This window comes from Rhyacophila brunnea, unplaced genomic scaffold, assembly GCF_057557595.1.
Source record: "Rhyacophila brunnea isolate RB1 unplaced genomic scaffold, BYU_Rbru_1.0 scaffold_7, whole genome shotgun sequence".
Classification (NCBI taxonomy): domain Eukaryota; kingdom Metazoa; phylum Arthropoda; class Insecta; order Trichoptera; family Rhyacophilidae; genus Rhyacophila; species Rhyacophila brunnea.
Genome location: NW_028233339.1, coordinates 43012205 through 43024819, shown reverse-complemented (window position 1 = coordinate 43024819; position 12615 = coordinate 43012205). Strand labels below are relative to the sequence as shown.

The 12615-nt window shown below is 34.5% G+C and overlaps 1 protein-coding gene and 1 long non-coding RNA gene across 2 annotated transcripts; one reads left to right on the top strand and one right to left on the bottom strand.

Annotated features, from left to right (window-relative positions):
• Nucleotides 1-1007: 1007 nt before the first annotated feature.
• On the bottom strand, nt 1008-4820 carry LOC147064935 (peptidyl-prolyl cis-trans isomerase H). Its single transcript, XM_085958270.1, has 3 exons — nt 4658-4820; nt 4380-4556; nt 1008-3196 (listed from the first exon to the last, which is right to left on the bottom strand). The coding sequence occupies exons 1-3, from the start codon at nt 4739-4741 to the stop codon at nt 2903-2905; spliced, it is 555 nt and encodes a 184-aa protein (XP_085814396.1). The 5' UTR covers nt 4742-4820; the 3' UTR covers nt 1008-2902.
• Nucleotides 4821-5234: 414 nt separating this feature from the next.
• On the top strand, nt 5235-8454 carry LOC147064934 (uncharacterized). The gene is made up of 3 exons (XR_015071950.1): nt 5235-5423; nt 5507-5664; nt 8316-8454. It is a non-coding gene; the product is annotated as an uncharacterized LOC147064934 (long non-coding RNA).
• Nucleotides 8455-12615: the final 4161 nt, after the last annotated feature.

Genomic DNA, 12615 nt, shown 5'->3' with positions numbered 1-12615 from the left:
TGCATACATGAGAAAAGAGACCAGTTGAATCATATAGAAGTTCACCTACAAAGTTGTCTAAAACTCAATTTTCTTTTGGCTGTCCCGTAAAGTAATGAATTTAGACTTATATCTTCCATTTCATTTCACACACAAAAATAACCTGAGGCAAATCCAAGTACCGTATTGTGATATTATGATTAAATTTATGACAAATTGTGTAGTGGGCATATCGTTACCTGAAAGTAACTGAGATAATGTGAAAAATTTTGAGATATGTCATATGCCAATGTATTATAATAAATCACTTATATTAAAAAAATATATTATATACCCCATTTAAGAAAAAATGCCACCGTTGACTTTATTCAAATTGTTGTGTAACAAATCGCATGCTGCAAGAAAATTGCATATAAAATAATTCGCTATCTCTAAGAGGGCTCGCACATCAGAACTCGCCGCATGCGTCTTACGACGAATTCGTTGATGTGACGTCATCGTAAACCAAGAAACAAACGTTATCAAATGGAGCTTCGCAGATTGGCCGATGCAACTGCGACGCTCCTGCATGCGACTAGTTGCGTTTGCTAGAGCCTGCATGTCGATATCGACAAATGTCGACTCCGCGCATGCGCACAGCCGCACAATCGGCCATTTCTGTCACTGTCTACACTGTCATTGCTCGCTCATCGCTGGTCACCGCGTTTGACGTTTGTTCATACAATCAACACAATAAAAATGGCAGACGAGAGACTTCTCCTTAAATGTCTCCGGTACCAATACATAATAATCGCTGTTTCTGCGTCTGATGACATATTTGCGCAATGGCGTCGTCTAGCTAGAGTATATTTTGACGTTTCGGGAGATTATGCGCGAATGTCGATGTCGCTAGAGATGTGCGAGGTTGTATCATGCAACACTGACCGGCGGGTCTAGGAAGTTTTGATTTATGGCCGTCAGGCACACAAGGCGAGTTGTGATGTGCAAGCCGGCTAAACAACAGTGGGATAAGTCAAAAACACTAGTTTCAAAATAATTGAACTTTAATGTTTTTTTTCTGCAGTTTATAATAGATAATGATACAATTTTTATTTTATTACATTTTTCAATCTCTGATTCATTATGTAGGTATAGCTCTTTCAACAATCAATTGGCATACTTGTCTCAAAATCGACTTTGTACACTTAATCTCACTGTTGCTTTTAGCTAGCAATATGCAAATTAATGTTTATCAGTCGGTCAAGAAGAAAATTTGTTCTTTCCAAAACTCATGACAGAAAATGCTTGTTCGCAAATTTATGTTGTAATTCCAAAATTTGTATAATTATCTATCATGTGAGATTAATGTTCTCATCCTTTAAAATAGTAATATTTGTATACATTTGAATATGAATTAACTCAGTACAGTACTGTGTAGAGGTGAGTTAGAAATACTGTCACCAGTTTGCGTACTCAAGTTTCGGCATGTACTACCCATACTCAGTACGTGTGGTCCAATATACTTGTTACAAAATACTTGAAACGTATTCGAAGTTAGAACGCATTCCATGATAATATCATCAACGCGGCTCGCTAGTTGGTACTGTTGGTTGACTTTCAATACTATTGACATTTAATGAGCGCGAGCGAGATAGCATAATACACGTATGTCTAGCCGTGATATTATACTCAACTGTCATTGCTCTCCCTTTCTCCTCAGTTGTAAAGTTGGTATAGTGAACGACAGAAATGGTCACATGTTCGTTTTATAGTATGTAATACTATTGAGTTAGTTTTAGTTTCAGTTGAGTATGAGACTTAATATATCGAGTTGACATCAGTCTCAAGCCCCGGAGTTCGACACATGCTATGAAATCTCGACGTCTGCTAGCTAAGTTGGTAGTGTTGCTATCACAGAACAGATAATAAATAGAATACCGATAGGCCATATTCAATACGCCACATGGTGAAGCAGGATTTTGAATGTGTGAGTGTCCTACGAAAATGAAGCACGCATTATGCACGTGCAATGGTGTGTGTAATACACCAACATTAAATGAGTGTAAATGCATAAACTGAGAGCAGCTTTCAGTATTCGATGTAAAACGTATTATTGACACGTGTGAAAGTTTAACCCGGATTCTTCCTTACTCGAGTCGGTTACCTGCTATCGCCTTACCCGTTATGTATTTCAGTTCCCATTATTTCTGAGTTCCCTGGTTGACATCATCGCCTCGGACGTCACGACTCGCTTATGTTTAAACAATAGGTGATAAATTTTGTGTAATTATTGGACCACATTCCCTCGGGAATATGGTGACGGCACAGGCTTATTATGGTGACAGCTCAAAACATGTTTGAAATAAAAAATCATTGTATATTCACTCAAGAATATTATATTTATCTAATTACCTAACCTAAAAACAACTCATAAATTTTAAATGTGTTTAAAATTTTATAATAAATGGGACATTTCAAAAAGCCCAGCTCAGTATATTTTTAGCGATTCTATTGAAGCTGATATTTCAAACACTAATATGGAGTTAGTTTTAGTTCCAGTTGAGTATGAGACTTATGTCGTATACGCACGCCAAACGCTCTATATAGTATTCTAAATACTAGTAAGTATTTTGGAACAAGTTTCGATACTAAGTATGTTTTTATACTGGTAGTAAGTATACTTTGTCTTCAAAATCGACCAGTTTTCCCACCTCTAGTACTATGGGTTATTAACACGAAAATGTCATTGTTTTATTTGTAAAACCATAATGCAGTCCATTTGTAATCACTTGTAAACCGTATATCATTGAGATTGAGAAAAACTAAAACCATTACTTACGACAGTGTTTTATTTTAAAATGTATATTCCAATAGATGTTTGTTAACTTGTTTTAATATTTTTGGTACAAAAATATATTATTCTAATACGTATAGTCTCTTTAATTCACATTTGCCCGCACTGTGATATGGTAACGGGTATTTTTGGCTTATTGTTGGGCCCCGTCGGGACATTTTCTATCTTCCTCATGACGAGCAGACCGTCAATCACTCTGCCGAACACGACATGCTTATTGTCCAGAAAGTTGCACTTTGCACATGTGATGAAGAACTGACAGCCGTTGGTGTCTTTGCCGCTGTTGGCCATGGAGAGGAGTCCGGGTGAATCGTGCTTCAGGGTGAAGTTCTCGTCGGCGAATGTGCTTCCACCGTATATGCTCATTACTCCAGTACCATCTCCCTGAAAAATAAATGTTTATTCTTTAATATATGTTCATGTGAAGCAGTAAAAAGCTTTGTGTATCTTGGGTGACTTGTTACGCTTGAAAATAATACTGGCCAGGAAATAAAAAAACATGGAATGTTAGCCTACGGTTTCCAAAAATACTTTTAAATCAATCACCTCAAAAAAATTACCAAATGTTAGTTATACAAGACACTTATCAGACCCATCCTGGCCATCATATCTAGGGCTATCATATTGATTTCAAAGTATCGGTTTAAGAGTATCAATACTTTTTTGACTAGTCCTGACCTATGGCTCAGAATATTGGAACACTCATAAAAAAATATAAGAGATTTATGGGGATAAACAACTCAACCCGTGTCAGCATATTGATCGGTGTTATTATATATCCATATCCCGTAGTGTCAAATTATGGCAAACTCAGTAAATAGCTGACTGCAATAATTATTATTTCTGTGATATCCATTTTTCCACATAGTCAGCCATATCCGATGACGCAAACTCCATATAGTAGCTGAGTCAATTATAATAATTATTTCCTAAATATTCTTTTCAAGATATTATTTTGATTGTGAGTACGTCAATAAATAGTGGATCAGAATTCGCCGTATGTCGATGTGACGTCATCGTTAATCCACATAACAAATGCAGCTCCGCAGATTGGTTGAATGTGACTGTGCAACAGGTCGACCATCGACATTGGAAGGATGTTGCCTGTTGCGCCCGCCGAGATTGCGCAAAGCGCTCGATGCGGACATTTATTGTACTAGCTAGATGTCAGTGGTCAGCGGTCACGCTTTATTTTCGCCTTCTACTTAAATTTCTGTGGTACCAACGTATAATAATCTCTGCTTCAGCGTTCGATGACATTTTGCATAATGGCGTCCGGCTGGGAGTGTATTATTATTTTGACGTTTCGAGATGCGAGTGTCGCAAGTGACGCTTGTAGATGTGCTCAACGAGTATTCTGAATAGTGTTTATTAGCAGTGACAACAAGGATGCCAATGCAGACACTCGCCCAAGATAGGAAGGGATGTTGGAGGAGGCTATAACCTGTCCTGGATAGTTAATTCATTGATGATAAACATTGTTTAAGTAAGTATTGGTCTTGTTATGATTTTTGTTTGTTACTAGATACAACAAATGAAGAAAAACTTAAATGGAAGAAGAACTCACATTCACAAAGTCTCCTCCTTGTATCATGAAATCCTTGATAACACGATGGAATATAGCTCCCTTGAAGCCTAGTGGTACTCCATCTCTTCTATATTCTCCAGTACAAAACTCTCTGAAGTTTTCACTTGTCTTGGGTACTACGTCAGCAAATAGCTCAAAAATCATTCGACCAATTTCCTGTAACATTAATTCAAATAATGAATCCAGTTTATTCAAAATTAAAAGCTTAGTCTTTGTATAACCTTAAAAATGTTTAAATTATTGCAGTAAATACATACCGTGGTTCCAACAGTTATATCAAAAAACACCACAGGATTATTTGGATTCCGCAACTGTGACTGTATCTGATTCCAGGTAGGCATTTTAATTAGTGTTTATGGATAAAATATTTGTTATTTTTGTTCGTTATTCGTTTTCTGTCGCTTTTAATGTCAAACTGTCAAATTTGTTTTGCCGGGAAGATTGTTTATGGTAGATTAACAATGCCATCGCTAAAAAATAATACTTTCATAAATAAATTATATAAGTATGTACCCACATTATGGTGGGAGGATGGCCTTAAGTTTTGAATTTCATATTGCTAAAAACATTCTGCAATATCGGCTTTAAAAATAAATCTCTAACATTAGAATAAAGTTGAGTTTTAATTAATTAATCAAGATAGATTCGCTGATACGAGCATTCATAATAATTATAACAACAAGTTTAGAGTGACTAATTATTTATTTAATAAAGCATTAATATTATGAAAGTTATTGGTATAACAGGCTTGAAACAAAATTGATATTAATTTTGAAATAACTATTAATTTTTATCATACATGGCAACTTCGTTGCAGGTCGTTATCCCGTAATGCCAGGATATTAGTCTATGGTTCTGCCCACGTGTGGTTATTATGACATTCTATTAAAACTTCTGACAGATGGATTACGCGCCACTTGCGAATCAAATTTCATATAAAAGTTATGGGCCGTAAAGAAAAATTCAACAAAGTTAAATTAAAGAAACAGTCTGGAAAGAAATCACACGAGCAAAAATCAAAACGTCAGTGTCAGATGGCAATTTTTTCTTGTAATATGCTTCTCATAATGGACTTACAATAAATTGTTTTTTATATAATATTACAGATATCGACAAAAAATTGGTGAAATGCTGACCAAACAAAAAATATTGAATGAAACTTTGGCCAATAACAATTAATTAAAATCAAAGACAAAACAACGAATTAATGTCAATGGCGCTTTTATAATATTGTAAAATAAATGATACACGCAGGTGATCAAAGGTAAATAAATACTTATTCCTATTGCAGCTGAGTTGAGTTATCTATGAAACTGTGGGCCGGCAGGTTCCATTTCACAGCTAGACAAAAAATATAATATGTATGTATGTTGTTTTTCAATGTGTGTTTGATCCTGTACAGGGACCTAACGGGTAGGTCGAATGGTTAATAATCGTTCGTTGTAATATAAGTGTTAATATAAACTGCACCTGCATTGGAGCGAATATACAGTGGAACCTCGCATAACGAGCAAAACAAATTGTAAAAAATGGCTCCCTTAACGAGCGATATTTCGCATAATGAGTGACGCGGGAAGGGGAAGTCCCCTCTTCACAGCACTGACTTACGCGCTGGGACATTCTGCGGTAGTATGTAAGTCTGTGTTTAGCACTCGTAGCAATTGTTGCATCGTATATTGAGAAGCATCACCCTAATAATGCGGTGGCTATGCACGCCACAAATTTATTCAATGATAATGCTGTCATATTTTCACGAAATTTTGAAGCGTCGGCAAAAACAAATGTCTATAGACAGCTTTTTAGTAAAAAAGAATTAATTATTGTCATAAATTGATAAATCGTAATAAGTACTTAATTTTCTTTGAATAAACATCACAAATTAAAAAAATTGAGTATTTTTTTCGGCGTAGAACGCATTTTCGTATTTTACATTAATTTATATGGGAAAAATTGTTTCGCTTAACTCGTTCAGTGCGCTCACCGCGCCTGGCCCAAGGCCATTAGAGGTCATTAGCATGTTATCCAATTGGGGTAATTAGTAGCTAAGCAGTGAATTTACGAGTAAGATTCTGGAATGAATTATGCTCGTTATGAGAGGTTCCACTGTAGTGTTTTACTTTACTTATGATATAATAAGGCATTGATGATACAACAATCCGTTCTGTGGATAAAACGTAACACAATATGTAAAAATAAGTTACCCATTCAAATGATTTGCCCTAAATTTAAATTCCAAACTTTTTTTTAATTGGTTCTAATGTGGAAATGTATGTTAGCCACTTGCTTAAGGCTATACTTCAGCTGGGGCACGGACAATCGTGACTACGCGACGCGAAGATTGTGCAAACGACGCGTGCAAAACAAAACATAATTTGTCATAAAAATTCAACATGCGTCCATTTAATGTTATGTATATTGTTCTATTAGTAATAATAATAATATATTCATTGACATGTTTTCTTTTTCAAGTAAATGGGTAACGTTTTTTAGTCATCTTTACACGATTTAAGAATTAATTCCCCCGACATTGGCAGCGAGTCCGAAATTTCATCGCACCTATAATTGAAAATTATTTGCCGTTTCACTGAAGTAAATGTCTTAACATCGTAGGTTCAAATACACATTGAAAAAACAACATGTAAATTCTTGATAAATTTTAATTATTTAGCTCTAGGCTTACCATACTTCTTCATTTGACTTGGATTGTCTCGTTTTGAGTGTCCGTTCCCAAGTCCCAATGATTTACGAACACCGATTATTCAAAGTGATATAAATAATTTTTGTTATGTCCAATTTTCATTCATCCATCAGCTAATAGAAATGGGCATATTATTCTAATTTGAACATAAAAAATGATAGAAAAAACAAAGTAACATTAAAACCAATCAGTTACGCTTGATGCACAATATTGAATGAATAATTGTGTGCTTTTCAGTTTTTGTAATTAGACACCTCATAATAGTATCTCAATACAGGTGGTCCTTGACTTTCATACATAATTGGTAAAAAAAAACATCTAAGTGTAATTAAAAATATGTTGGACAATGAGGTTATAAATTCATTTTGTATTGGCAGCTTCTCTAGTGAATTTAATATTATGTAAAGAATACCTCAGTTTAAATTTGTCGAACCAGCCTTTACTTGCTTGAAATTCCATGTTAGAATCTTCTTTTTAATTGAGTCTTCCAATCTTCATGCAAACCAAGAGCCTTAGTTTGAATAATTGAAAAACTCATAAGGACATCTTTTTGATGTTGGTCATAAAATCCATAATAATAAAGATCTCTCTATTTCATCCATCATTATGCCGTGTCTTATGGAAACAATTTTAGAAGATATATTTTTATCGTAGACCAGCTTAAGCCGGCTCTCTCATCAAAACTCGTCTCGCTTACAACGTCTCGAATATGTCATCGTTATTCACAAAACACATGTTGCCAAATGGAGCTCCGCAGATTGGTCGAATGCGACTGTTTCGTTTGAAAAAAACATCTGCTGTTGCAATCGACAAGTTGCATGCTTCTGTCTCATACAAACATCTACGAATTGATCATTCCTATACTGGCTCGCCGCATTCAAATATCTATACATTTCGAAGGCAAGGCGCAATTGTCGCTAGGTGGATGTGCGCGGTCTTCACAAACAACACTGGATCGCCGTTCTCGGAACGTTTGATATATGGCTGTGCGGCACACGAGGCGAGTTTAGATGTGAGAGCCGACTAAGTCGTATGGATGGCCGATAAGCAAAAGATTTGCCGCTTTCAAAACACCTAATGATTTCCATTTTTGTCTCGAGTATATGAATAGTCCTTAATTTATTTTTTTCAGTATCAACACTGCAGTTTCTCCGTTCGTCACTCGTGTTTATAAATTTATAAGGGTGAAATATTTGACTTTGTAATTTCATTTTCAGCTTGGCAAAGACCATACCAATCTACAACTACCAATGCTGAAGAGAAATCTAACAGCGAGGAGCATGTTGTCCAAGATAAAAATGAAATTCAGTCAAACGACGGTATTCCTAACGTTCATCACCTGTCTGACTGTGATGATTACCAAAGCAGTGATGATTACAAAATCTATGATAGGCAGGATAATGCATCTGGAGAGTTTAAGGTTGTTTATCCTTTCAAATACATTTAACATACTCACAGCACTGTTTCCTTTAGTATATATTTTCTATTTACGATGGAGTGCAATAACTATTAAATTAAACAATTAAATACAATTCGCTAAAATAATCTCATTCTTCAGTCTTGTTTGGTTATTCGCAAAATTCCTTAACTGTTAACTGTGATCGCCATGGGGGTGACCGGTGACCGGCAAGGAAGACCTACCTTTGGAGTTGTTATTTAGCGCTGGCGGGCATACGTACTGTGTATTTTCCTATATAGAGTGACAGGCATGGCCCTTGTGCATGTTACCACAACTTGGCCTGAGAATATTCATTCAAATTAACCAAAGATGGGCTCTCAAAGTACAAGTTTATGTATGCACAGTGTCACAACACATAAACTCACAAGATTTTGCTAATTAAGTTTCTGACTAATTAATTGAAATTTGTGTGACTAAACTGAAACGTGTCCGGAAACTTGTACGTATGCAGTTCGCCATATCATACTTCACTGTGAAATGTTGTATCGGAAATATAATATATGGCCGTATATTAAAGACCGTCCAACCTCTTTGGGTCGTATAATACTGACATAAAACACGGTTCTTGTCGGTTTACACTTTACAGGAAGCCAGCAGCAAACAAATTTTGAAAATAGCCGATATACTGGATTATTTGTTAAGTTAGGTTAGGTTTTCATTCTTGAATTCATGAATTTTGCCATAATCAGCTATGAAAATTGAATTAATGTTCATATTGAATCTAATAAAATTGGAGACCGTATAGTATACGGTCATCTCTTTCCGACAACAAAGCTTACGGCGAACTGTACCACGGTAAATTGTTTTATGTACAATTTACATGTAACCGTATGACTGATATTTAAAGTCAACAATTTTATTACTCACGACGATTGGCATGGATTATTGAATCTGATTGGGTCAGCTACTCTGTTGGTATAATTAGACTATTACTCTCTTATTTATTTATGCCGTTAGTTGAGTATCGACAGGGCATTGATCACTGAAGCTGTGGGTTTGAATCCTGCTTTTTTTTGATCCATAGCGAGGACACCTATTAATATAAATTCAGTGAATGGCTAACAAATGAAGTAATTTATCTTTTTTATTTATATATTTCAGTTGGGGAATCTGGACCTTATTAATGATGGCAGTGATGATTTTGATGATTGTTGAAAAGTTAAGTTCGCATCTGATTCCGATGAGAATAAATCGAAAGACAATGATAGCTATATTGACAAAGATTTGCTGCCAATAGCAAATTACTAAAATAAAATCCAAAATTTGACAATGGTTTTAACACAGGCATTATATTATATATCTGTATAGAGTAATTATAAGTTGATGCCTTAGAAATTTAATTTTTCAAAAAGCATGTGCCAAGCTTTTTCTTTACTTTAATTTAGATACCTAGCTTTATATTGCGTTTAATTAACTATTTCAATTTATCTACGTTTCCCACAAACAAAACAATTAACCTGATTTACACAAAGACAACAAAAGTTATGTCTTGAACATTGATTATTATCAATCCATGAATATTTTATTCACACCATGCACAGCTTATTTGTAGATGGACATGCCTGACGTATAATATTGTTTTTATTGTAATTATTTGTGTGAAATATAGAAAAGAGTAAAGCTAACTGTTCAAACCCAATGATAGAGACGATACCACATCTCTATACAGTAGTGTCATCTGTCACTGATCACTGACACGTGTTTTGTTCACATAGTAAACTTAACCAAGTGCATGTTGTTACTAAATTTTATCAAGCACTCCCATGTATCTAGTAGCTAGTTATATAGAACATAAATAATTTGAAAACATCTTATGTATATATACTCACTAGAATTTAATGCAGACGTGATTTGAACCTGTAACCAACCGCTGGATTCACACCAGTGTGCTTTTCCAATTAAGCTAGTAATGTAATTTATGTGTATATTCTCGTTGCCACTTGCTGTGTTCTAGATTTCCAGATAATGTAAATAATGATCCATTGAATCCAGTAAACCATACGGTTTTTAAAGGAAACTCAAGTTTTTTTCCCGGTGGATAACCTTAAAACGGCTGTGACTAGTGGATTCGCTGATTTTCAAACACATTCTCTGGTTTCCTAGGGGCATAAAGTAACACATAATTTAACCCATTCCTAAAATATTCTTTATCAATCAACCAGTCAATAATTTATAATATTTCTTAGATAAGTTATTTTATTCTAAAAATAAGAATCTCAAAATGTTGTGTGTGTGTATTATATTTTTGTGTGTCTGAAGATTTGTATAGACAGACATACACATTTCCGCAAACAAATTATGCAACTGCTTGTAAAATTTTACCGCTACAAATTCAATGTCCACACCTGTAAATATTGCTATCAAATTAAATGTGGTTTGGACAATCCTCATTCGAGACCATGTGTCGCCACTTTCAATGAAAGAGTGAAATGTTTATTCGTTTGCGGGTAAATGTATGACGGTCTTTATACTGGAATCATTCTACAGTGGCACCACGGATATATCAAAAGTGATTCGCACTTGTTTTGATATTATTTGCAAGCATTAAAACAGGTATTGTAACACATAATACCGATACAACTCCAAATCGCTTATGCCGTACCTACCCGTAGAATGATTCCCTTACAATAATTGGCATAAGTCACCTGTAAAAACCAGCGTTGTCAGATCTAACATTTTTCGATATTGTAAACAGTTTAAAATTTATCGTAAAAAGCTTCTAATATTACACCTGATTTGCGTGAAAATTAACATGAGGACCTGTTCTGTATCTTCTATCATAACAATAAATTATATAATTTTCATTTAGACTGTAAAACAATAAATTTTCCTTCAGTCTTTGTGAAAATAATGTGATAAATTAACTTATTGATTTCCAAATGTTTTTTTAACTTCCAGAGAATCTAGCTGTTTTTTTCTGCCAACTAGGTTATTTTTTTACCCTGTCACTGGTAAGAATAAAGCTCAACGTAGCTTAGACAGACAAATGACTGAATGATTAATTTATACTATGCATAATATATTAAATAAATGATAATAATCAATTCTTTTTTTCTTCATATTTATTTTGTCTCCTATCTATACACACTTTATAATTTTATATGATACAAATATTTACACAAGAAACCCAAAATTATTACAAGAAGTACATTAATTAGAACCAGCCTTCAAAATGGCCGCCCCATCTGCTCACATACATAAAGCTACAAACAATAGTAATTTTTATGTCATTCACCTTGTGTTCATAATATAATATTGTAACGTACAGTTAAATACAACCTAACAACTTCTTAATTGGACACTAAAAAGGCGCTGGCTTGGTGCAGAATAAACGAGACAAACTTCCACTTAATACCTACTAAGAACAGACACCAAGATACAGTTAACATCAACTGATGAAATACATACATTAAGAGTCGTCCATTTAACACGTCACATAATTGAGGGAAAGAGGGTCTGATATAATATAATGAAGGTGTTTAGTGGGGAAGTGTTATGCGATGTCACAAAATAATAATTATAAACTCTTCGTTCATTCAAATTCAAAGGTTTCCAGACTTTAATAGCGGAAGTCAGTGGCATTGGCTAACTTCAAGGATCAAAAATGTAATTTAGACGGGAGCAAAAAAATTATGTGACAATTGGGGAAGGAATGATCAAAAATACCCAAAATCATGTGACAGCATTTACGGATGACCCCTTATTTGAAGAATAATATGTTCGATTAAAAATATTACATTGACCATTTGACACAAAATGACAATTAAATTGACTGATTTATTAGTCTCCGTATAAGGTTAATTTTTTGAAATATTCTTTTTATTTTTTATTACACACGACTTCGTGCTGCCGCTGAGAAGTCGATAATTTAGGTATCTAGAGTTAACAATGTATTGTGTCTATAAAGTAGAAAAAAAATTCAAGTCATCCGATATAATATAGAACATGCACATAAAGCACAGAGAAATATTAGCATTCTACCTGATTTCAGAGGACATGTCAAACTTTTAATTGCAATTACTCCAGAGCATGATTTCAAGACTTACCTACTTTTGGCA

Coding starts and splice junctions, on each gene's coding strand:
- LOC147064935 (XM_085958270.1), bottom strand. CDS start 4,741: ATGCCTACCTGGAATCAGATACAGTCACAGTTGCGGAATCCAAATAAT. Junction 4,557..4,657: donor ATATAACTGTTGGAACCACG/GTATGTATTTAC, acceptor TTAATGTTACAG/GAAATTGGTCGAATGATTTT. Junction 3,197..4,379: donor AAGGAGGAGACTTTGTGAAT/GTGAGTTCTTCT, acceptor TTTATTTTTCAG/GGAGATGGTACTGGAGTAAT.